This window comes from Cnephaeus nilssonii, assembly GCF_951640355.1.
Source record: "Cnephaeus nilssonii genome assembly, chromosome: 2".
In the NCBI taxonomy this organism is placed as follows: domain Eukaryota; kingdom Metazoa; phylum Chordata; class Mammalia; order Chiroptera; family Vespertilionidae; genus Cnephaeus; species Cnephaeus nilssonii.
This window is the reverse complement of record NC_137073.1, coordinates 74,836,170-74,859,132: the sequence shown is the minus strand read 5'-3', so window position 1 is coordinate 74,859,132 and position 22,963 is coordinate 74,836,170. Positions and strand designations below refer to the sequence as shown.

At 44.5% G+C, this 22,963-nt stretch overlaps 1 protein-coding gene across 1 annotated transcript in view; it reads left to right on the top strand.

Annotated features, from left to right (window-relative positions):
- SV2C (synaptic vesicle glycoprotein 2C) overlaps window positions 1–22,963 on the top strand; it is a 160,097-nt gene that overhangs the window by 79,327 nt on the left and 57,807 nt on the right. Inside the window, exon 4 of the mRNA XM_079784755.1 lies at window positions 1,840–1,991. Within this exon, the coding sequence (XP_079640881.1) occupies window positions 1,840–1,991 (152 nt within the window). The remainder of the gene's footprint in view (window positions 1–1,839; window positions 1,992–22,963) is intronic.

Sequence of the window (22,963 nt, the reverse complement as noted above, 5' to 3'; positions counted from 1 at the left end):
TCTCTCCCTCCCTCCTTCCCTTCTACTTTCTCTGAAAAAGCAATGGAAAAAAATAGCCTCAGGTGAGGATTAACAAAAACACAAACAAAAAAAGAAACACATTAGGACTTATTACACATTTTCATATATATGCATACACATATACATATGTATATGAAACATTATAAATATGTCTGTAATGGGGACAAAAATTTCATGAAATGGTACTTATCCTTATTTCTTGAGTGGACTCAAATAGCTTTACTTAATTTTTAAAATGTTGCTTACAGCTACTATATTAATTTTGTAGCCCACAGATTGAAAAATATTGGCCTAAGTGGTCTGCCCATACCCAGCAGTACCCAACTCCCACATCACTGTAAGCAGGGCACACCCATGAAATGGTGCCATATTTTGACCTATCCGTTGAGGCAGAATGACATTACAAATCCTGTAGTCTCCTGCAGATATGGCCTTTCCCACATTGCATTTGCTAAGCTCACTACCAATACTTGTTGATCATACCAAAGGTTCTAAAGAAATCAGTTATTGCCAAATGGATAAACACATATTTTACTCCTTTGACATCAAATTTGCATGAAATGTCAATAGCAATTTACCTTACAAAAATCTGAACAAATTTTTAAAATTATATCACTAGGTTTTGTCTCTATGACTTGCATACATTGTTCACATCTTTAAAAAATATTTAAGAATTCATATATTGTTTGGAATGATAGAAAGTAATGTTTTCTCATAATACCTTGCTTCCTGAGACAATGGTTATTAAAATTTGGGGGTCAAGACCTATTTGAAATTCTGAGAGATCTATGGCTTATCTCCCTGGACTGAACAAAATTGCTACTCAGTAAACCCACATTAGAGAACCCTTACCCTGAGTAGAAGTCACCGATCATATCTTCTCTCCAGAACTCAGCCAGCATCTCTGGTAATTACCCTGACTGGAAAGAAGCATCATACCTCATTCTATTGGTATCTAAACCAGTAGCTCCTTAGCTGATTCTCCCAGGGCCCCTTGCACATGTACTCATTCAGCGATGAATCTATTGGATTAGACCAGAATCATTCTAGGAAACAACCCTGTTTATCAACACATCAGTCTGGTTGGGGGCGGCTGCTGTAGGGTAGCAGTGAGTCAGTATAGATGGAGACAGCCTCCCAGAAGAGTTTGAAGCTGTTTCCAAAGTCATCACGTCATGGGTGGGACATATCATTCATTCTCTCTCTCTCTCTCTCTCTCTCTCTCTCTCTCTCTCTCTCTCTCTCTCTCTCTCTCTCTTTTTCTGTTTTTGGCTTAAAGAACAGACATTGATTTTCTCACAGTTCTGAAGGCTGGACGCTGAGATCAGGGTGCCAGCATTGTTGGTTTCTGGAGAACTCTCTCTTCCTGGATGGTGGGCAGCTGCCATCTCACTGAGGGCTCACACGACCTCTTCTTTGTGTTATTCTCCCAGAAAGAGCTCATCATACTATCTCTTTTTAATGCATTTATTAAAATATTCACTAGATTATACCAAATATTGTAATTTCCTGACAAATATGTAGAACATTCATATATGTAGAACATTGGAATCTTAAACTGAGATCTGTAAACCACGAGTAGGACACCACTGCCACCTTTTGGTAACCTGGCTTAATTGCAGGTTCAAGGCTTTAGAGAGATAAAACTCTATGACGCAGAACTGATAATATTAAAGGAATGAAGTAATAGAAAGTATACGTTCTCTGATATGCTGGAATAGAGAGCCTGCGTTGTGAGAGCTTGCTTTGGTTCTGCCCTTTGTGTCTCACGTGACGGTTCAGGCCCTGACTTCCCGTGTTCTCCGTATCTCTTGGCAGGATTGGAGGAACCATGCCCATCGTCTTCTCCTACTTTGCAGAAGTGCTGGCCCGAGAGAAGCGGGGCGAGCATCTGAGCTGGCTCTGCATGTTCTGGATGATCGGCGGCATCTACGCCTCTGCCATGGCCTGGGCCATCATCCCGCACTACGGTAAGAGGCTGGCCTCGCACCAGCCAGTGGCCACCTTGTTTTAAATCGGCCTCCATTCCCATCCCTTTTCTCTCTTCTACCTGCTGGTTTGAGAACAGTACTGTTATCATCATGTTTCTCCCTGTTATAATGTCTAAGCTTTTCCCCCATACAGAGATCTGTGCAAGGTAAGACTGTGCCAATGGTTGTTTAGGGATATGATTGCATTTTGCTATGTGCTATCAACTCTGGGGTCCCTGCCCATGTGGATGGGAGAGGATGCACAGAGCATAATCAGCATATAAAGCAACATGAGGTTTGGGGACTGTCATATACACCAGGCACACACAAGTGCCTTTATTGATCCCCTCTCAGCCCCCGTCAGCCCCACCTCTTCTGGCAGCTCCGAACTGGGGTGGCAGCAGGAAGGATCCCGTCTTGTCGTGGGCTGTCAATTTGCAGAACCTAAGAGGTGACTTGACCATCCTTGCTCTGCAGATCCCCTCCTCAGTTCCTCCTACGTGCTTACTGCTCCTGCCACCTCAGCAGACTTGAAGTTTTCATGTTTCTGAGCAGAACTCTCCTACGCATAGGCCACAAGCTCCCAAACAGTGCAATTCAGAGAGAAGTTAACAGAATCCAGGAACCAAATTTAATCTATAAGGAAAGGGATGAGGAGATGTTCTGTGTGTGTGTGTGTGTGTGTGTGTGTGTGTGTGTGTGTGTACAAACAGGCTCAAGATTGCAAAATATAAATACTGTATAAATTATAACCACATGTGACTCAAAGACTCATTCTTTGTCCTGTTTAAAATCTAATCAATCCGAAATTAGATTTCAAAAATCCACTCTTTTACTCATTTTTCTATTTTCCTGCCTTTTTTTAGAACAGAGGAATTTTTCATTGTAAAGCATAGTTCTGTTAGGGAACAACCTTAAATGAATCCAACTTCTTGTAAAAATCAAAGACAAGACAGACTTTAGTATTCCAAGGCAGTGTCCTTTGTTTTACTACACTGAGTTACAAAATTCTTATTGTTCCACTCTTTCTTTTAATAAAATGTTACATGCAAACCGAAATTGTATTTTGCAAGAACAATACATAAGGAATTGGGTACTTGGCCTGAAGAAAACTTGTCTTTGCCAAACATTTGAGTGTGGGGTGCCAAGCTCCAAGGGATGGGCTCATCCTTTTAAGACTGTTCACTTCCGGGCCAGAGATGCCCTCCTACAGGCAGTTCCCCACATCCAGCATCAGGCTCATCTTCTGCCACCACGTGAGGAATTAAAGGCATTTCTCCTCATTCATCTGGAACCTTCCTTCGTAGAGCTGCATCTGACTCCCACCCCACTGTGTGGGCTGTTGCAAATGGAAAAGCCACTTCTCTGTCATGTAAGGAATTGCACCTGAGTACAGGAGCCGAAGAGGAGGTGCAGAGCCTGGGCAGAGTCCAGCTGTGCCAGCATTGCTCCCAGAGCCACCGCTAGTCCGTGTGCAGCCTTTGTGCAAATTAAAATAAGGTGCATCGCTCAGGTGCACACAGTTGCAGTCCCACAGGGCACCCCCTGGCAGCCGCTCTCCTTCTGAGCCAGCCTTGTCCTGTGTCTCGGCTTCTGATGACAGACAGCACAGCTCCTTGACTGTGACCACACGTTCTCTGGAGAAGCTTGGCTCCTGGGTTTATTGATGTCGTCTTCCTCATCCTGTCTTCCCATCACATCTCAGAATTTCTCCTGCTGGCCTTCCTGAACTCAGAGCTCAGATTGGCTTGTGCATATTTCCACCAGGCCGGGGTGTGGTTGCTCTAGTTTTTGTTTTGTTTTTTTTCACTAGGCCTTCATTCCTCAGGCTCCTGCCTGTTACATATCCCTGCCCAGGAACTGTAGGGGGCTCCAGATTTCATCTCTGGCCTTGCCAATTGTCAATCAGTGGCTGACCCACAAATATTTAGCATGATCTCCACTTTTCTTTTTCTCAAGTACATACAAGATATTTTTGTTTATAGCAAATAGGGCTGCTTCATCCATATATAACTGGAAAAAGGGGAGCTTGTGGATCATAATGCATGAAAAGTTATAAAAACAATCACAGTACAACAAAATTAAATGTATCCGAGGCTGCCATTCATTTCTATGTTGAAGGAACCTTGAAAAATAATGACCTGGTGAAGAAATCAGTAATAGTATTGGAGGTTTTGTATGGCCAGAAGTGTGGCAAAAACAGCAAATTATTACAATCAATACAGTATGCATATTAGAATCAACAGAGGAGATTTCTTAAATGCCCATGCTGATTTCATTGTTAATACTCTTCCAACTTGAAGAGTTTCAATTTTTTTCAAAATAAAAGAGGTTAAGTTTAAAAATCCTGTGCTGAGGCCTCTGGGATGTTCTGTAACTTGATGGGGAGAGGGGGTTGGAGTTTCAGAGGTATTCATTTATAAAATCTCATTAAGGTGGGTGCTTAGATTTGTGTACATCACTGCATGGATGTTACACTTTTTCATGAATACATTTTTTTTTAGTGGTGAAGCTAAGATTTTTTCTCTGAATATGAGAAAAAATTTCAGAGAGAGGAAGGGAGAGGGAGAAAGAGATAGAAACATCAATGATAAGAAAGAATCATTGATGGGCTGCCTCCTGCGCTTCACTTACTGGGGATGAAGCCAGCAACCTAGGCATGTGCCCTGTCTGGGAATCTAGACATGATCTCCTGGTTCATAGGTCAACACTCAACCACTGAGCACACCGGCTGGGCTGCTTTTATTCCTTTTCATTAAAAATTTTTTAAATTACATTTGACATTCAATATTATATTAGCCTCAGGTTTACACATAGTGGTTAGACATTAACGTAAGTTATAAAGTGATCCCCACATAAGTGTAGTACCCACCTGGCACCATACATAGTTATTACAATATTACTGACTACATTCCCTGTGATGTACTTTACATCCCCGTGACTATTCTATAACTACCAATTTGTATTTCTTAATCCCTTCACCTTTTTCACCCAGTCCTCCCTCCCCGTCTCCCATCTGGCAATCCCTCTCCCCTCAGTTTGTTCTGTGTATCTATGAATTTGTTTCTGTTTTTTTAAATAAAAACTTTTAAATAAATGTTTACCACTTCCGCCACCCCCTGAAGACACCCATGCTACCTACCGAGTTTCTGATCAACTGAATCAGATTCTCTGGGCTGGGGACAGTGGTGGTTCTTCCGTGCAGCCTGGTTTGAGGTTCTTCAGCTCCCTGCCTCTCCCAGCGGGTGATCGGCGAAGTCCCAGGTCTTCATCACATACATCAGGGAGGCTGTGCATGGGAGCAGAGAGGAGAGCAGCCTGGCCTGCAGGCTCGCCCTGTGTTGTTGATTTCATTCAGGGTAAAGGGCGTTCCCACTCAGCAGGTTTGAAGTCATGCTTTAAAAGTAACTTTGACATTCAAATAGCTCTTCTTTCCCGTGAGACATCTTTTTCCTTTACCTAAAATAGACAAGGGGTTAACACTCCATCTGCTTGCCACGCAGCCTCTGAAAGCATGCAAGGCTTTCCATTTCCCTCTGAAATTCTGCAGCGTGTAAATGATGCCTCAGCCCATAGAAACAAGAGCAGGCAGGTCCTGCCCCCCATCCTCTCTCACTGGGGGACCTCTGAGCGCCATCACCTGTAGAGGGCATTGAGCTCTCGCCCAGCAGGGGAAGTATTCGGCGCATAATAATATGACTGAGAGTCAGGTCCCCGCCCCTCTCACATTGGATTAGGATTTGCTCTTGAGGGGAGGAATCAATAATTGGCATCCCCATGGCAAGTATTTCAAATGACAAACGACGCACGTGGTCATGAGGGAAGGATGCGCTCTTCCATGCTTCTGGGTGTTGCCTTCTGCATTTGTGGCCGAGTGGTCAGAGCACAAAGCCTGAACCGAGACTTGAATTCTGGCTCCAGACAAGCATCTGATGCAAAGCAGACCCTGAGTTGATCACTAACGATGCCGACAGGAAGTCTGGAAGGATCCTTCTGAAGTCAGACACAACAGCAGAAAGGGAGGTGAGCTGAGGCGTGGGCTGTGCCAGGAGTGCCTGAAGGACCATGGGGTCCACCTGGCCTGCGGAGGCCGAGTTTCTGAACCAGCATCGGATAACGATGGTGCTCTATCTTCACGTCACCACTCTTGGGGCTGAAGTTTCCCTGGAGACGGATGGCCACCAAGACCTGAAGGTTCCCAACATAAAACTACCTCGCCTGCTCTGACAAGATCTTAGGAGGGAGAGTGCTTGGATGTCATCATGCCGCATCCCTGTGAGCAGCTTCACCCATTCAGGGGCCCCTGGGCTGTTTCTCCCCCTGTGGCAAAGTGTGCGCCCCAAAACGCAAGGGAGGGCAGAAGAACAGCCAACCCAGAAGAAGCACCTTTGCCTCAGGAGTCAGGTGCCTGCAACAGCTGAGGCCAGGTGTTTAGAATGTGGATCCTCGTGATCCCACACCTATTCTCAAGCCCATGACGTCTGACCCACAGTGGGGATCGAACAGCGATTCAAAAAAGAGCAAGCACTGTGTTCGAGAACAGACAGCTGTATATAAAGACTAGAGGCCCAGTGCACGAAATTCGTGCATGGAGGGGGGGGGTGTCCCTCAGCCCAGCCTGCACCCTCTCCAATCTGGGACCCCTCAAGTGATTTCCTGGTGGGATTGAGCCTAAACGGGCAGCCGGACATCCCTCTCACAATCCAGGACTTCTGGCTCCCAACTGCTCACCTGCCTGCCTTCCTGATTGCCCCTAACCCCTTCTGCCTGCCAGCCTGATCACCCCTAACCACTCCCCTGACAGCCTGATTGATGCCTAACTGCTCCCCTGACAGCCTGTTTGCCCCTAACTGCTCTCCCCTGCAGGCCTGGGTCCCCCCCAACTGCTCTTCCCTGCATGCCCGGTCACCCCTAACTACCCTCCCCTGCAGGCTTGATCCCCCACAACTGCCCTCCCTTGCAGGCCTGGTCCCTCCCAACTGCCCTCCCCTGCTGGCCATCTTGTAGTGGCCATCTTGTGTCCACATGGGGGCAGTCATCTTTGACCACATGGGGGGCAGCCATCTTGTGTGTTGGAGTGATGGTCAATCTGCATATTACTCTTTTATTAAATAGGATAGAGGCCTGGTGCATGGGTGGGGGCCAGCTGGTTTGTCCTGAAGGGTGTCCTGGATCAGGGTGGGGGTTCCCTTAGGGCATGGGGTGGCCTGGGCAAGGGGCCTGTGGTGGCTTGCAGGCTGGCCATGCCCCCCGGTGACCCAAGCGGAGGCCCTGATATCTGGGATTTATTTATCTCCTACAATTGAAACTGTGTAGCCTTAAGTGGAGGCCAAGGCAGGCCAGGGCTGCAGAAGCTTGGCTTCCTCCATCGCCGGGGGCAACCCTAGCCTCCTGCTCTCTCCAGCTCTGTGGCTGCCACCATTTTTGTTGGGATTTACTTATCTTCTATAATTGAAACTTTGTAGCCTGGAGTGGAGGCCTGGGCCAGCCAGGGTGTGCGGAAAGCTTGGCTTCTTCCATCGCCAGGGAAACCCAAGCCTCCCTCCTGCTCTCTCTGTAGCCGCAGCCATCTTGGTTGGGTTAATTTGCATACTCGCTCCTGATTGGCTGGTGGGCGTGGCTTGTGGGTGTAATGGAGTGATGGTTAATTTGCATATTACTCTTTTATTAAATAGGATTGTCCTGAAGCCTTGTCCCTTCCCCCACGTCCCCTGGTGATCAGGACCTCAGCATTTACTGGAAGTCCCAGAGCCTTAAGGGGAAAATGGGACAGGGCACTGAATCACAGGCTTCTTCCCTCCCTGGCTGAGAGCTTGCATCCAGGCCCAGGCTTTGGCATTGCTGCCTATGGCAGTGCTGTCTGTTCCATTAAACCCTCTGTTGTCATTTTCTCTTTTAAATTTGTGTGTGAATCAGATGAGGTGTTGCCCCTGCCGGGATGCGTGACAGTGTGCAGCACGGACATTCCATTAGCTAAGTGGGAAGGTTCTCAGTTCAGCAGGAAATGCCTCAGCTCTTAAAGCCCACAGCTGATCAAGCATGCAACCGAAGTACATGCCCTTGACCAGAAATCGAACCTGGAGTGGCCCCAGGGCCTCCATCTGGCCCGCCCTTCACTGCAGACCTCACAGGGCTAAGCTGGGGGCATCCACAGAGCCAGATCCAACCCAGCCCTCCTTCCAGCCACAGTGAGATGTCTGGACTCAAAAATACACATATTCCCGAGGTTGTCTAATAACTAAGATGTCTTTGCTTCCTTTAGTTACAAGATGTGCGAAGCTAATACATTTCTGCTCCCTAATGGTGAAACTGGGGTGCAGGGAGGAGGGGGAGTCGGATAGCTGTCTGGCTAAAGAAAGAAGCAGGGAAGGCTGTGTGTGTGTTCACAGGAAGGCCTGTGCCCAGGGAAAGACCAGGCAGTGAGAGCTGGTCTTGAGTCGCATGGCAGCCCCTCTGCTTCTGGGTGTGTGAGCTTTGTCAAGCTTTTCGGCCGCCCCCGGCCCCATTTCCTAGTCAGCACTGTGGTGGGGATTAATGATCATGTCAGGACACCAGTGCATAATTAATGCTCATAGTTATTATTGCTGTAGGTTCATGTCTACGTCAGATACCCAGACTCTGTCAGCAAAGCCCCGTGTGAGCGTAGAGCTCTAGGAAAGAAGGAAAATGAGCTGAAATGCCTAAAATGTGCCAACCTTGCCTGAAGGGTGGGAAGAGCAGAGTAGTCAGAGGAAAGTCAAAGTAGGATAAAAGTTAGGATAACCAACAGAATCAGGGAAAAAATAATATTGTCAGACCCTGATTACCTGGAACCCAATGAATCAGAGTCTCTCATTCATTTATTTGTTGGATTAATTGATATTTAAAGAGCACATCCTATATAAAGACCTATTTTAAAGGCCATAGTGCCACTCTCCCAGGTAGAAAGAAGGAGAACCTGACACCCTAACCCATTGGTGTGTATCACCAGCCAGCTCTGCAGGCTTCATGGACAGCACCAGCAGAACCAAGCTCTGTCTTAGCAGCAAGGTGTTCTGAATTCTGGGGACAGGCAGTTGGCAGAGTGGTTAACGGCATGGGCTTAGAGGGAACACAGGCCTGGATTCCAGGCCAGCCCTGCCATTGTCTAGCTTTGTCACCTTTAGGACAGTTACTTGGGCTCTCTGGTCCTCCGTTTTCTCATCTATAAAATGGGCATAATACAGGGTTGCTGTATTAAAGGACTATGTACCAAAAGTTATAACTTAGCACACAGTGCCTGACACAAATATTCATTACATGTATTTTCTTTTCACGAATGGGGCTGAAGTGGAGGTGAGGTGAGGAGGAAGAAACTGGAATATTAAAAAGACTTTACTCACCACTGGCCGGTTTTGCTCAGTGGTCAGAGCATCAGCCCACAGACTGAAGGGTTTCGGGTTTGATTCCCGGTCAAGGGCACATACCTCGGTTGCAGTCTTGATCCCTGGCCCTGGTCAGGGAGCATGCGAGAGGCAACCAATCGATGTGTCTCTCTCACATCAATGTTTCTCTCTCTTTCCCCCTTTTCCTTCTCCTCCACTTGCTCTAAAACAATCAATAGAAAAAATGTCCTCAGATAAGGATAAAAAAGAAAAAAGAAAAAAAGACTTTACTCACTTTTCCTAACCATGTTTTCTCAACTGTTCGCTTATCATTTGAAGGTTGTAGAGATGGATAAAAAGGGAAAGGTACAGAACAGAACTTGTAAGGCATGCCAAAGTAGTCTGCACACACTGCAGGGTGACCGACAGAGCCTAAAATGAGAGCTGGGGTCCACTCACCAGCCCGGCAGGTGCCCTGAGACCCAGCTTTGCCATATTTTACTGAATTTCACAGCCCTGAACATTTTGGCGTTCAAGTGCCTCCGTAAGACACCGTAAGAGGAATCAATTTGGTACATCAGTGTATACCAGTGTGATTTCTTAATTTGCCCATTTTAGGATAAATCTGATCTTTCATTTCAACAGAATGACCCTTGGGCTCAGATTTCCTTCACTTTCTGACTCAGTGTTCCCCATCTTACATAATAAAAAGGTAATATTTAAATTACCATCACTCCGCTACGCCCATGATTGGGCCAGCGGGTGACACAGGGGGCGGGACTCGGGGTGGCTGGGGTGGTGATTGGGCCAGCAGGATGCTGAGCTCGCGTTGCCAGCGGTGACGCGAGCTCAGCGTCTGCGCCATGGCTGTGCTGCGGCACAGACAGGCCTCTGGGGCAGCGAGCCGAGCCGGCGTTTTGGAGGTTTGGAGGCGGTGGGCGGTGGGCGGTGGGCGGGTGGCATGGCTCCCCGGGGAGGAGTCTGGCGGCAGTTGGGCCGCAGGAGCACGTGGCGGCGGCCCCAGCCTTCCTGGGTGGGAGGCAAAGGCAAGACCCTGGCCTGGGCTCCGGCCCCAGGAGGACCACACCCCCGCCCCGCCTCGCCCTAGGGGCCCAGGGACTTCGGAGCTGCCGACCAGCGGACAGACAGCTTACACGTGCATGATTAAATCATGCACTGGGCTTCTAGTGCAGCAATAAGATACATCAACCACACAAACACAGTAATGATAAGGTCTTTAAGGGCTTAACAAACGTACATGGGGTCAGAAAGGCATTAGCATGGTATACGTATATGGCCATTTCTTTCTGCAGTTATGTTGCATTGTTCATGGTTCCCAGAAGCAAGTGTTTTGGAGGTCTCTCATTCTTAAACACAGCCACACGCCCGCAATCCCACCCCTGGCTCTCCTGGCTCTCTCCTCATCCCCAGTGCACCCCCTGCGGGAAGTGTTTACCCGCTAAGGTACAGATAGCTCCCCCTTCCCAAAGGACATGCCTACTTCTCCTTGAGGGACAGCGAGTTCTACACAGTTCTGGGAAGTGCTTGCCAACGTTCTCTCACTGACCTTTGAGGTTTGAGTAGTGAACTCAGAGGAGCTGCCTCCTCTATTGTGCACTAATCCAGTTACCATAGGCCTTAGGGCTTAGCTCCTCCAGGCAAGCTCCCCAGAAAAGGAAGGGGTGCTGGTCTTTGTTGAGAGCCTTCTATCTTTCTGACATTGTCCCAGGCACATTACCTTAGGCATGTGATGGTAAAGTGGAGATATGGGCTTTAAAGACATGGCAGGTTTCCTGCTCACGTGTTGATGTGAAGGAACTGTAGGATCCCGTAGGATCTGCTAACTCTGCTGGGCCACACTGCAGATCTGGGTCAGTGATCCATTGCCCTCAGGTGGCCAGGGGCAGCCTACAGGCCTCCTTGCAGAACAGTGCTGTTAAATGCAGAAAACGTAATCAACAGTATTATAAACTAAACCAATTATTTCCAAACATAGTTGTCCAAGTGTATTAGCATATTAAGTAACAACATCTTGTAACAACAACATCTATGGTAATCTAGTAGCTAGCATAATTTTAAAGTAGAAATGAGAAATTAACAAACTTTCTAAAAAATTCTAGGAAACCACTAGACTCTCGGTTTTTCCCAGAATCCCACATTCCATTTTTTCACCATCTGTATGACCCGATATAAAATATAAAATAAATTAACAAGCATAAATAGGATATGAGATTGTTTGCTGTAACATAAAAGAAGCATGGGTAGAGGCAGCCCAGCGCTTTGCCAAGGTGTCCTCTCCTGCCCTTCTTGTGTTCTTTGCACTCCTCTGCCTTATTTTGAGACCAGAATTTTTAGAATTTTCTTTACAGCATCGATGAAAAGTAAACTCTAAGCCATTTCTGGAAACGTTGAAGCCAGAGATCAGGCTTAGTAATCTTTATAGCCCCCGTAGTACCAAACACAGTGCCTGAGCCGGACGAGCCCACAATGCGTGTGTTGTTGAGTTGAGTCACAGGCCGTGTGATAAATGACCTGCCACGGCTGTTAGACCCCTCCCACGTCTGATCCCCGTTCTAATGAGTTTTGTTAAAGAAGCCTGTGCCGTGCGGCTATTTTCTCCTTTGTGAGTCAGCAGTTTTAGGAATGAGTTCCTATCCTGATGACGGGTGTGGCTGATGGAGTTCGGAGCGAGGAACTGTTGTCCCATCACATTGCACTTGGCTCAAACCTCCGAAGGAGCTGCTACTTAGAATAGCAGAATTGGAAGTAGCTTGTCCACTGCCCGAGATGTTGCCTTTGCTAAACGACAGCTAGGCTATTGTGATCGAAAGTGGTTCTCAAGCTTCTGGGTTGTTTTTCTTTCTTTCTTTTTCTCTCGCCTTTTCTTTGCCTGGCCCGGGACTCCCATTTCCATCCTGCAGCACTCTATCGGGGCCTTCGCCGGCTGCTGGAGGGAGCCAGACTGTTGCATTTATTTGTGAGTGTGTCAGGCGCTCATTAGGCACTGAGCGGCAGGAGACTTTCCCTGCTGGGAGGAATCAGCTCCAGCCGAATCAGACCCACCTGGGCGCTTCTCAAAGGCAAGCCTGCCAACACGGTGATGGTTTGAAGAGCACCGAGCGCCTGGTTGAGGCCGGCCTGCGGTGACCTGAGAGTGTGGCTCACAGCAGAAGAACCTCTCAGTGGAGAGGCCTCGGGAAAGTTGCTGTCACGCTGAGGAGGTCCAGCTCAGGCCGAGGAGGGCTAGATCAGACTGCATTCCAGGAGGACTCAGCAGGAGACTGGGGAGGATGGAAAACTCCAGAACTGAGCAGCTAGACCAATGGTCGGCAAACTGCGGCTCGCAAGCCACATGCAGCTCTTTGGCCCCTTGAGTTTTTAGCAAAGGCCAGCTTAGGAGTACCCTAATTAAGTTAATAACAATGTACCTACCTATATAGTTTAAGTTTAAAAATTTGGCTCTCAAAAGAAATTTCAGTCGTTGTACTGTTGATATTTGGCTCTGTTGACTAATGAGTTTGCCCACCACTGAGCTAGACAGTTAAGGCAAGAGAATTATCAGCTTGCCCTCTTGCCCTCCAGACTTCTGTGGTTTTATGTTTGAGGCTGAGGCCGCTCTTCCAAGGGGAGTGGGGGACTGAGAGGTGGGAGCAGGGGGGAGACACCCCACTCACCTCCTGGAGAAAAGATTTGCTGTCATTCTCTTTACTAACATTTAACAAGCATTTATTATGTACCATACCCTGTTCTGAGGAGTGAACATATATTAATTCTTTAATTTTTACAACTGTCCCAGGAAGCAGTACTATTATCTCATTTTACAGATAAGGAAACTGAGACCCAGAGAAGTTAAGTGACTTGTCTAAAGGTCCCCAGCTGGCAACGTGGAGGAGCTGGAATTCAGAACCACACACCTGTCCCCAGACACCACACTTAGTGGCTTCACTACACTGTTTCACCTTCTACTGGTGTGACACCCAGAGCCACTTAGACTCACTCTGGCTCATGCCCAGCTTTCCATCGAAGACTCCATATAAAGAGGCAATGCCTTTCCTCCTCCTCCCCCTCCTCCTCCGGGATGGCTTGTCTACATGGCCTAGCCAGGAGAGCGGAGAAATTTCTAGAACCAACATTTGTGTAAACTGTGGCTGAAGTGGAAACTCCATTGATATCTGCTCTTTCCACCTTTATCCCCTATGTCTGCCAGGCTGGGGATCCCCATCCTGGTGAGAGAAGCCAACTCATCCGCTCAGAGCTCTCCCACCCCATCTGACTTTGCAATGCTATTTGTTGCTTCAGAGCCTGAGGATCTCCTCTGGTCAGATGAGGTTTGCTCCTAGCTTCAAGTCGCTTCCTCCCTCCCTCCTTCCTCCCTCCTTCCTCCCTCCTTCCTCCCTCCCTCCCTCCCTCCCTCCCTCCCTCCCTCCCTCCCTCCCTCCCTTCCTTCCTTCCTTCCTGGTGGCAATTAGGAGTGGGTAGAAAGATAGTGAAATGGACAAAGACCAACTGCTCCCTCCTGGCAGTCAGCCCAGGCTTTTGCCTCTTATTTCCATTTGGACTTGGAATGCAAGCCTCTAGGAGGGTTGGTTACTAGGAGCCATGTCCGCTGACCCTCACTCCTTTCATACCCTCTCCCACCTTCACACTCGCCTGCATGAAGTCCCTTCTCTTTCAGCTCCATGCGAATGTGTGGGTGCCCCGCAGAGCAGAGAGGATGTGTGCCAGGCAGTGATGCATGTGAACAGGGCCCATGTGCCGTGGGAGTCACTGGCAGGAGACAGAGCCCTCTCTCCTCTTCAAAGCCACGCTAAGGCTGGGGCCTTGGTGACTAAACACTAACAGTGAGGGAGAGGACGAGGTTTGGGATGCGGGGAGGGGGGCTTAAATTGGCATTCTTCTAAAGTACGTACATAGGGGAGTCATTCTGGAGAAAATCAGATGATGTTTGTCAAAATGTGTAAATATGTACACTCTGACCTCCCATACTTCACCCCTGGCATATACACAGAGACATTCATATGTTAGCCCATAAGGCACCATATCTGAGGATGTTCTCAGCAGTGTTTTTGGTGAAAGGAGAAGGCTGGAGCATTCTGTGTGTCTATCATTAGGGGAATGGATATGCAAAAGGTGGCGAAATTGTTTACATCCATTAGAAACAATAATGGCAAAAAAAAATCATAAAAACAATGCTGAGTGAAAAGAGTAAAATAAGTGAGGACTCTAGCATGTTGCCATTATGAAAATAAAATGATACACTACTTATTATATAAAGGTTTTATTCAAATTCGAATCTACAGTTAAAATACATTGGCAGAGGACGTGGAAGGAAATGTTGATAAAAGGCGGAGATAAAGTTGTACATTTGCATGATGCTGTTGATAGTGTGGTGGCAGGGAAGTTAATTCAGCCCTCTGCATGTAAGATAGAAAAAGAAAAGAAACGTCAAGAGTTTCATTGTTGTTCATGTTAATTATCCATTTACGGAATGTTTTTCTGAGCATGAGATATATGGGGAACAGAGAAAGTAGCCCAAAGAGTCTCGGACTAAGACTCAGAGGCCATCTTATCCCCCTGACCCACACGCAGAAAACACTACTACCCCCTTAATTCCAGTTTAGCATTTTGCTGCCCTAGAGCAAGTCCAGGCTGAGGCATGGGTTAGGAGCTCTCTGAATGGAATCTCTATCCAGAGCTGGAATCTACAGGGTTAATTAGTACCTGTGAACATGGGATCGTCAGTCCTTGCCAACATTCCCAAACATCTGCCTTCAGTTCAGGTGTTTTTCTTCTGGTCTTCAGAGGTGCAGGTGTAATGTATTCGAGCTGCTGCAGCTCAGAGCTGATTTTTTTTTTTTTGTCTTGAGAAGTTTGTTATTGAAATAATTTTTATGTCAAAACAATGAAACTGCCTTAATTCACAACATGGAGGGACATACTCTATTAGGAAGGCTTCTGTATATATAATTATTTTAAACAAATGCTGTTTTATTTCTTTAAAATGTTGTGCATTGTTATAAGCTAGGATGTAAATGGGCATATTAGTTTGATTTGTATGACATGACATGTTACTTGATAAATATTTAAATTGAATGGAGCCACTGATTTAGAAGCACCTGTTTCCAGACCAGCCTAGCCAGAGTAATTTAATACTTGCCCATTTTTAAATTACTCCCCCCAAAATTAAGTGTGTGTATTAGGAATTCACACTGAGTAATCAGTCCCTATTATACAGTCTATGCATGTTTCTGAAGAAAATTGTGATTCAAATTCTAAAGCACAATTCCAAATAACATACCCATTTTATCACAGTGCAGCATATTCAAGGTTTGCCTGCAATGGCCTTGTTTGAAAGGTACAGCAAATTTTTAGAGGAAAAGTTTTTTGGGGGGTTTTAACTCAAAAAGTCTCAAATGCCCTGAGGGTGTGGTACTATGATTTCCAAATTGGAGGGATCCAATAAATGAAGTTTTATTCTGATTTACTGTCCTCCTTCCTCAGTAAAACAGTGTTTTGAGCATCAAATAAGAAGCTGCTTTCAGGCATCGGTTTTCATTGGCTGCCCGCAGCATCACTCACCGTCCTGGAGGACGGACGTCCTGGCACTGTGTAAGAGCAGCATAAATCACAGTTTCATTTTAGGGGGAAGGTTATTGATTTGCTGACTTTTTTCTCTTCTCCCTCCGATGCAGACGTTAGTGGGAAATGGAAGCTTCCTTTATGCAGTTTATTATAACCAATCAAAAGGGCGGCCTGTGCTTACCTGATTTATAATGAAAGGTGATACAGGTGAGTCATTGCATACCGCTCGTCTTGCAGAGACTGTAATCAAGAGATAAAAGCTAGAGCAACTACACACGCTGGCCAGACCTCATCGGCGTTATTTACCGCCTGTCCTAAGGCTGGGCGTTTCAGCAGTGGAGATGGAGGAACTAATGTAGGTAAATGACAGTGCATTCATGTTCAGTTTTGCTTTTAAAGCCAGCTAACATTCACTTTTCCTGCGGTTATTAACTTGGCCTTTCAGGATCAAAGCACCTAAATGTGATTTGATGTAAGAGGTATTTTTCCATAAAAGGGTTAGAAAAAAAGACAAAACAAAGAGATTTATCCATGGAGAAAGGGACAAAAGAAAAAAAGTAAATAAAAAGGCGATGAGACATTTTATGATGTCTTAAAAGACACAAAATCAAGGAATAAATGCTTTAGTAAAATGCAGATATGTCTCGGCAAGGTAAACCAGACTTTGTTAGATTTTTTCCCCGTTATGTTATGGATTTTTTTAAGACATGATCTACATGAGTTGGTAAAAGGAAACACAGCAAAGCTTTCTGTATCACTGTGCTGAGAGAAAGCACTTCTAATTTGGGACAATTGTAATATGATGCTAAATATATTTATGAAGAGGAAGATTGAAATTACCAAAAAATAATAATAAAAATCCAATCAACATAAACATTTCAATACAAACAGTGCTACAATTTGACTTCAACGTAGCAGAAACTCAGGACATAAAATCTTGTCATTGAGGTGTGTTGTGAATGCTTATATCAGATATCCCCGGCAATCAGTTTCACATGGCATTTGCTTAGTGCAAAAGATGAACTACGTTAAAAAACACACAAACATAGTAAAACGTCTTTCAACGCATTTTCAGGTCCAGAGAAAAACATCATGATTTTACAAATCCACATTTGTTTCTTTTCGATTTAGTTCACAGATACGTTTAGTGTATTTCATCAATTTTAATAACTTATTTATTTAGCCTAGTAAATATCCAAAAATGTTATTTCAACAAGAAATTGATAACCAGAAATAAGATATTTTACACTTTATTTTTTTTGGTACTAAGTCTTCAACTCTAGTGTGTAGTTTCCATTTACTGAATATCTCAATTGGATGCAAATTTTTATTGGAAATGCTTGCTTTTGTGTTTAGATTTCATAAAGTTTACACTTGAAAAAGTAGATTCATACCCAAGTTGTTCCAAACATATTTAAGTTTTCTATTAACTGAATCAAGCATCAGTTTTTAAACTTAAATTTGTTAAAAATAAAACTAATTCAGTTCTGTAGTCACACCAGCAACATTTCAAGGGCTCAGTAGCCACATGTGGCTGCCATATTGGACAGCACAGGTCTCTGGCGGGATAGGTAAGGCATATAAATCCGGGAAGTGAACACACTCATGAAGAATTCATATAATGAGGAGACCCAAGGTCTGAACACTGCTTTTGCACACATTCTTTTCCTGACAGTTTATCTTTATCCTTAGGAATCGACCTTATGTCAGCTTTACCAGGAAGTCTTTCCTAGTACTCTCAAACTGGGTTAGACGCCCTCAGCTGTAAGCTCTTAGAGCTGCCTGTACATCTTCTATCTTCAGTGTGGTGTGTTATGTTCTAATTATTATCAATATAATTATATTGGTATTTACAACTAGTTGGTAAATTCCATATGGCCAGGAAGCTATCATTGTTGATTCCCCAGTGCCTGGCCCTCAATATATATGTGTGGAATGAATAAATTAATTGTGATTAAATTAATTGAATGGCCAAACCTTGGAGGAAAAGGCAGAAGGACTAACCCTGTTAGAACGGAGAAGCCAGGATATGAGAGGGCACCAGGGCAGTGTGGTGATGGGGGAAGAGACAGAAGCTCAGTTCATGCCGGACACTGAGCCACGTGTCATATGCTTCTGGTGAGTCAGAGAGGATGAGAATTAAGAAAAGCTATTAGATTTGTAACCAGGAGATCCTTTTTATGGGCGTCCACAGAGGCAGTCAGACAAACCTAAGCTCAACATTTTTCTCGTAAGCTCACTGACATCCCTGATTTAAGAGTGGTAGATATTTTAAATGTGGTGAGCAGATTGGGTTCCAGGGCCATATCCAAGTCTTAAATGTTTGGTCAGCTGTGATGCTTCCAGTTACTGCAGTTCCCACTAATGGCAGCTATTAAATCTGTATGCTAATTGAAATTGTGAGGGATTCATAGCTGGCTTGGGGCGCTGTGTGATTTATGGGCCTCTGATCTAAAGATACTTAAAGCATGGAATTATTGGAGCCAGGAAGAGAGATGTGATTAATCAAAGAAGACAATTTACTAAATGGCTCACTAAAACACTGCAGTAAAAACTAAAAAAAGAACACTAGTTCCATCCATGAGACAGGTGTGTGTGTGTGTGTGTGTGTGTGTGTGTGTGTGTGTGTGTGTGTGTTTGTAAGATAAAGTGTACACACAGGACCTAACAGGATGTGTGTGTGTGTGTGTGTGTGTGTGTGTGTGTGTGTGTGTGTGTGTAAGATAAAGTGTACACACAGGACCTAACAGGATGTTTTTCCAGCACACAGAGATTGTGCTTGGAGGTTTTCAAGGGCATATATTTATCTTTTAAGTTTGTTTACATTGTGAGCATCACCATCAGCAAATATCAAGTTCCTGACTCCATGTTTACATCATAAGAGAGAGCTCTTGGGTGTTGGGAAATGGCTACCAAAACAAACAAACAAACAAACAATTCCTTTTATTTACATTTAAGGCCCCACTGTGAGTCTAAGCCTGTCTGTTTCCCTGAGTATTCCTTTAATTTTCTCACACTCTGAGGCCTGTGGTTCCCTTTGCCTAAATTACTGGCACTAAGAAATCAGGATGCAAGTCAAAAAATTTCTAGTATTTATCTAAGTGGAAAACTGACAATAACATATAAGTAATTGTGTTGAGAATCGCTGATGCATGCCCTCAGTTAGGTGGGTCTTGTGTTCCTCCTACCAGTGGGCTCTCCTGTTTATTGCTGAACACCTCGTATGGACAGCCATTTACACATGTTTTTTCAGTTGCTACAGACTGTCAAAACAACTGGTCAAATTCAGTACTCCCTGGAGAAAAATCTGTCAGGTTTGGAGTTTGAGACTGTGCATCTTCTGGGTGCATGCTCACAAATGCTAAACATTGATACACACACATGCAAACACACACACATACCTTCCTTCACCTTACATGCAACCGGGCAGCATGGAAAGAATTCCGAAAGGACATTCTGCTTGGAAAATCAGGATGAAGAGGAGGGGGCCAAAGGAGTGCTTTGAAGTACTTTGTATGGATCCAAATTACCCAACTACCAACATTACTCTACCACATTCCCTGTAGACACTTAGTGTCTACAGGGAATGCTGCTCCCCATTCCCTGTAGACACTAAGACTCAGTGTCGCACCATTGTCACACTTCTCCAACCCGAAGTACACATGAACACACATACACACTTATATTTTCTACCCTACACCATCTACCTGTGCCAGCAAAATGGTATTAAAAATTGGATCCTGGGTTGGTTAGCGAAACACCCACAGAACTAGGACCCATGAATGGATGGTAAAGGAAGAGGCTCCGAAGAGAATCAAGTAGCATCCTCTATGTTCCTTTGAAACTACCTAGCTAGGAAATGATTAGAAATTATTTGCTGAGAGGTATCCTGGTGACCTTTTCAGAATGGAAATTGAAGAACTAGACCTTAAAAAATCAGAAACTCAGAATCGTCTATGTACCAGTGTCCTGATTTCCGACACACCTGGGAAAAGGATTCACTAGTAATCAGAGTGCCAAGTGAGCTAAGAAAAAAACAAAATGTGAGAGGAAATAACCAAGTGAGAACAATGTGTCTGTGACCTGCTGTGTGCAACAGAGGTGACCCTAAAATTTTGCAGGCGAACACTGTGGTAATGTTTTTCCATGGCATATGTGCACCTATTTGTATCCATTCACCATGCTTCTTATCAATCTGTAATTGTCACTCACTTAAAACCAACTCTCCACATCTAGGGATGCACGGGGATACTAGGAGCTGTGGCAGAGAAATAGGGCAAACTCATTTTTACTGGGTGCAGCTCATTTTCTCCTTTGAGGGGAGTATTATCTGTGTGCTCATTTCAGATTATGAGTTCACTACTGCTAATGCCTGTTCCTTCTTCCAATTGCCACACACTGGCGCACAGAAGCTGACATAAAAATTTGCTACATGCAAGAGAGGGGGAGGAGGGACAGTAAAAACATCTGGGAACTAGGTCAATTCTGAAAATCTGTTGAGCAGTCAATCTGTACACTTGGATTGTAAATTTAACTCAGAACTTTTAAAAATTGTGGAACAAAAGTAGTTTTTCTTTTTCTATTAAAGCTGAAGTTTAACCACCCAAAGTCCTTACAATGTCATTATCATCAGCTTCTAAGATTAAACTTGAAAATCAAAGACTACATGCGTGTTGGTACTTTATAAATAAGTAGATGGGAAAGCGTGAAATTCGAGGTGTCAGCCAGTCCCTCCCCACCTGTGAGGCAGTTGATGGCCGGGATTGTTAAACAGCTGGAAGAAGAGATGCGAGGCCATCTCAAGGGAGAAAATTAATTGCCCAAAGCCTGGAGAGTTCTTAATTTAGAGCTACTGAGGGCGAACTTATATTCATGACCTGTTTGCCTTCAAAATGCTACAGAACTGGTAACATTCTTAAGGGAAGAACACATCATTGTGGACTTCAGCCTTCCACACTCATATATTATCAAATGATCTTCCTCAATCATTCAAAGGCATAGCATGCATGTATATAAGGCAGTGTATTTGTTTGCCAGGGCTGCTATGACAAAGTACCACATACTGGGCGGCTTAAAAGAAATTTATTTTCCCACAATTCTGGAAGCTGGAAATCTGACGTCAAGGTTTTGGCAGGTTGATTTCTTCTGAGGGCCCTCTCCTTGGCTTGTAGATGGCCAGCTTCCACTGTGTCCTAACATGGTCATTCCTCTGTGTTGTCTGTGTCTGAATGTACTCGTCTTCTAAGGGCACCAGTCATATTGGACTAGAGTCTACCCTAATGGCTCCATTTTAACTTAATTACCTCTTTAAGGCTCCATCTCAAAACCCAGTCATGTTGTGGGGTACTGGAAGTTAGCGCTTCAACCTTTGAATTTTGGGGGGGACACAATTTGGCCTATAACATCAGCCAACTTTCCAGCCCAGTGCCCTGCATATAGTAGGTGTTTGGTAAATAATTGTTGAATAACTGAATGAAGAACTATTAACCAGAAGCTCTCTGTAAGAGGAAAGAGCAGGTATTAGGAGCAAAAGTATGATGATGCTGTGGCTGCAACTTGTGCCACTCAGAGAAAATAGCAATCTGATTTTTAAAAATAATTATATTGCTATTAAATCTTTAAAAATTAAATTCTAGATCAGCCATAAAGAGACAAGGATAAAGGACTTGGACAGTCTCTCTTTAAGGGACACAAATGAAAGTACGCATGCAGGAGGTCTCCAAGATTGCTTGCATCATATATTATGATTCAAAGCTGATGGAGCAATGAACAGATGGTCCAAGTTTATGAAAAGGTTAGATTGGAAGCTCCTGTAGTAGAGGTTCTAGAGTCTGTTATTATTTTTAACACACTCACAGAAACTGAAAATGTCTTAGGCCAGATGCAAAACATTTATCAATTTTTCATTCTTCTCATATTCACAGTTAAAAATACACCATGGGAAGTAAATTGGAAAAGATGCATGATGCAGTCCCACTATTCATTAAATATTCAGCATTGGCATTGAAAAATACTGTAACATTATAATTTCAAGCCAGCTTGGGGAGCATTTTAACAGTATCTGAAGCTTTTGAATAATCATGTTAATACCAGCAGCTACTTTGATTTGATTAGTGAGATGACTAACTTGATATCTTTAACAAAAATACCCTGAAAATATATTTACCTGGTGATTAAGATGTCCATTTGTACAGAGTTCTTTATAAGACTCTGCCTTCCTCTGCTATCATGAAAATGATCCCAGGTAGGAATGTTAACGATGCCTGTGGCTGTTTTCGTGTGGTGTCAGTGGTAGCACTGAGCTAGGCCTAATCGATGTCCCTGCAGAGCCAGGGGGATATAAATCTCCAAGTCTCAACTCAGTCAACCATACAGCAGCTCAATTTTGTGCCACGGTCCTCGTAATGAGATTTTTTCAATGGCACTGGCTTAATGTTAACCCTCAGTGGCATTAGCTACCCAATTGGAATGTTCTATTCTGAACACTTGGTCTGTAGAGTGATCTTCAGTTCTCTTTCAAAGTCACTTCCTCTGAAAAGTAGAAATCAGGTGTAAAAATAAAATGGTTGATGACTTCAATTCTTCTTTGTGTCCCCATGTTTCAAAGGTTACCTCCTGGATAAAGAAATGTCAACAGATGCCCAATCTTTGTCTCACTCTCCACTCTGTGTTATGTTATTTTGGCTGTTTGTTTGTTGTTTCAACCCCTGCTCTTTTTCAAGTATGATAAAAAAAAAAGTCCAAACCTAACTAGTTTAAAAATAAAATGCCTACCACAGTGTTATTTAACTTGATTTTTATTTCTTACATGTGTTGTTACTGAAAACCATGTTATATTTTAAAAAGACTGTATTAGTTAACCTATCAGAGATGCTCTGAGGGAAAGCTTGCTTCTCTTCTCGAGTCCAGTATTGCTGCACCATTTTACTTTGCTTCCTTTGTATTAAATAAGCACCCTGTGGAAATAACATCCAAACCCCATTTGCATCCAGTACTTCCGAACCACCCACCCCTTTGCCCTTGTTTTCTAGGTGCATTGAATATATT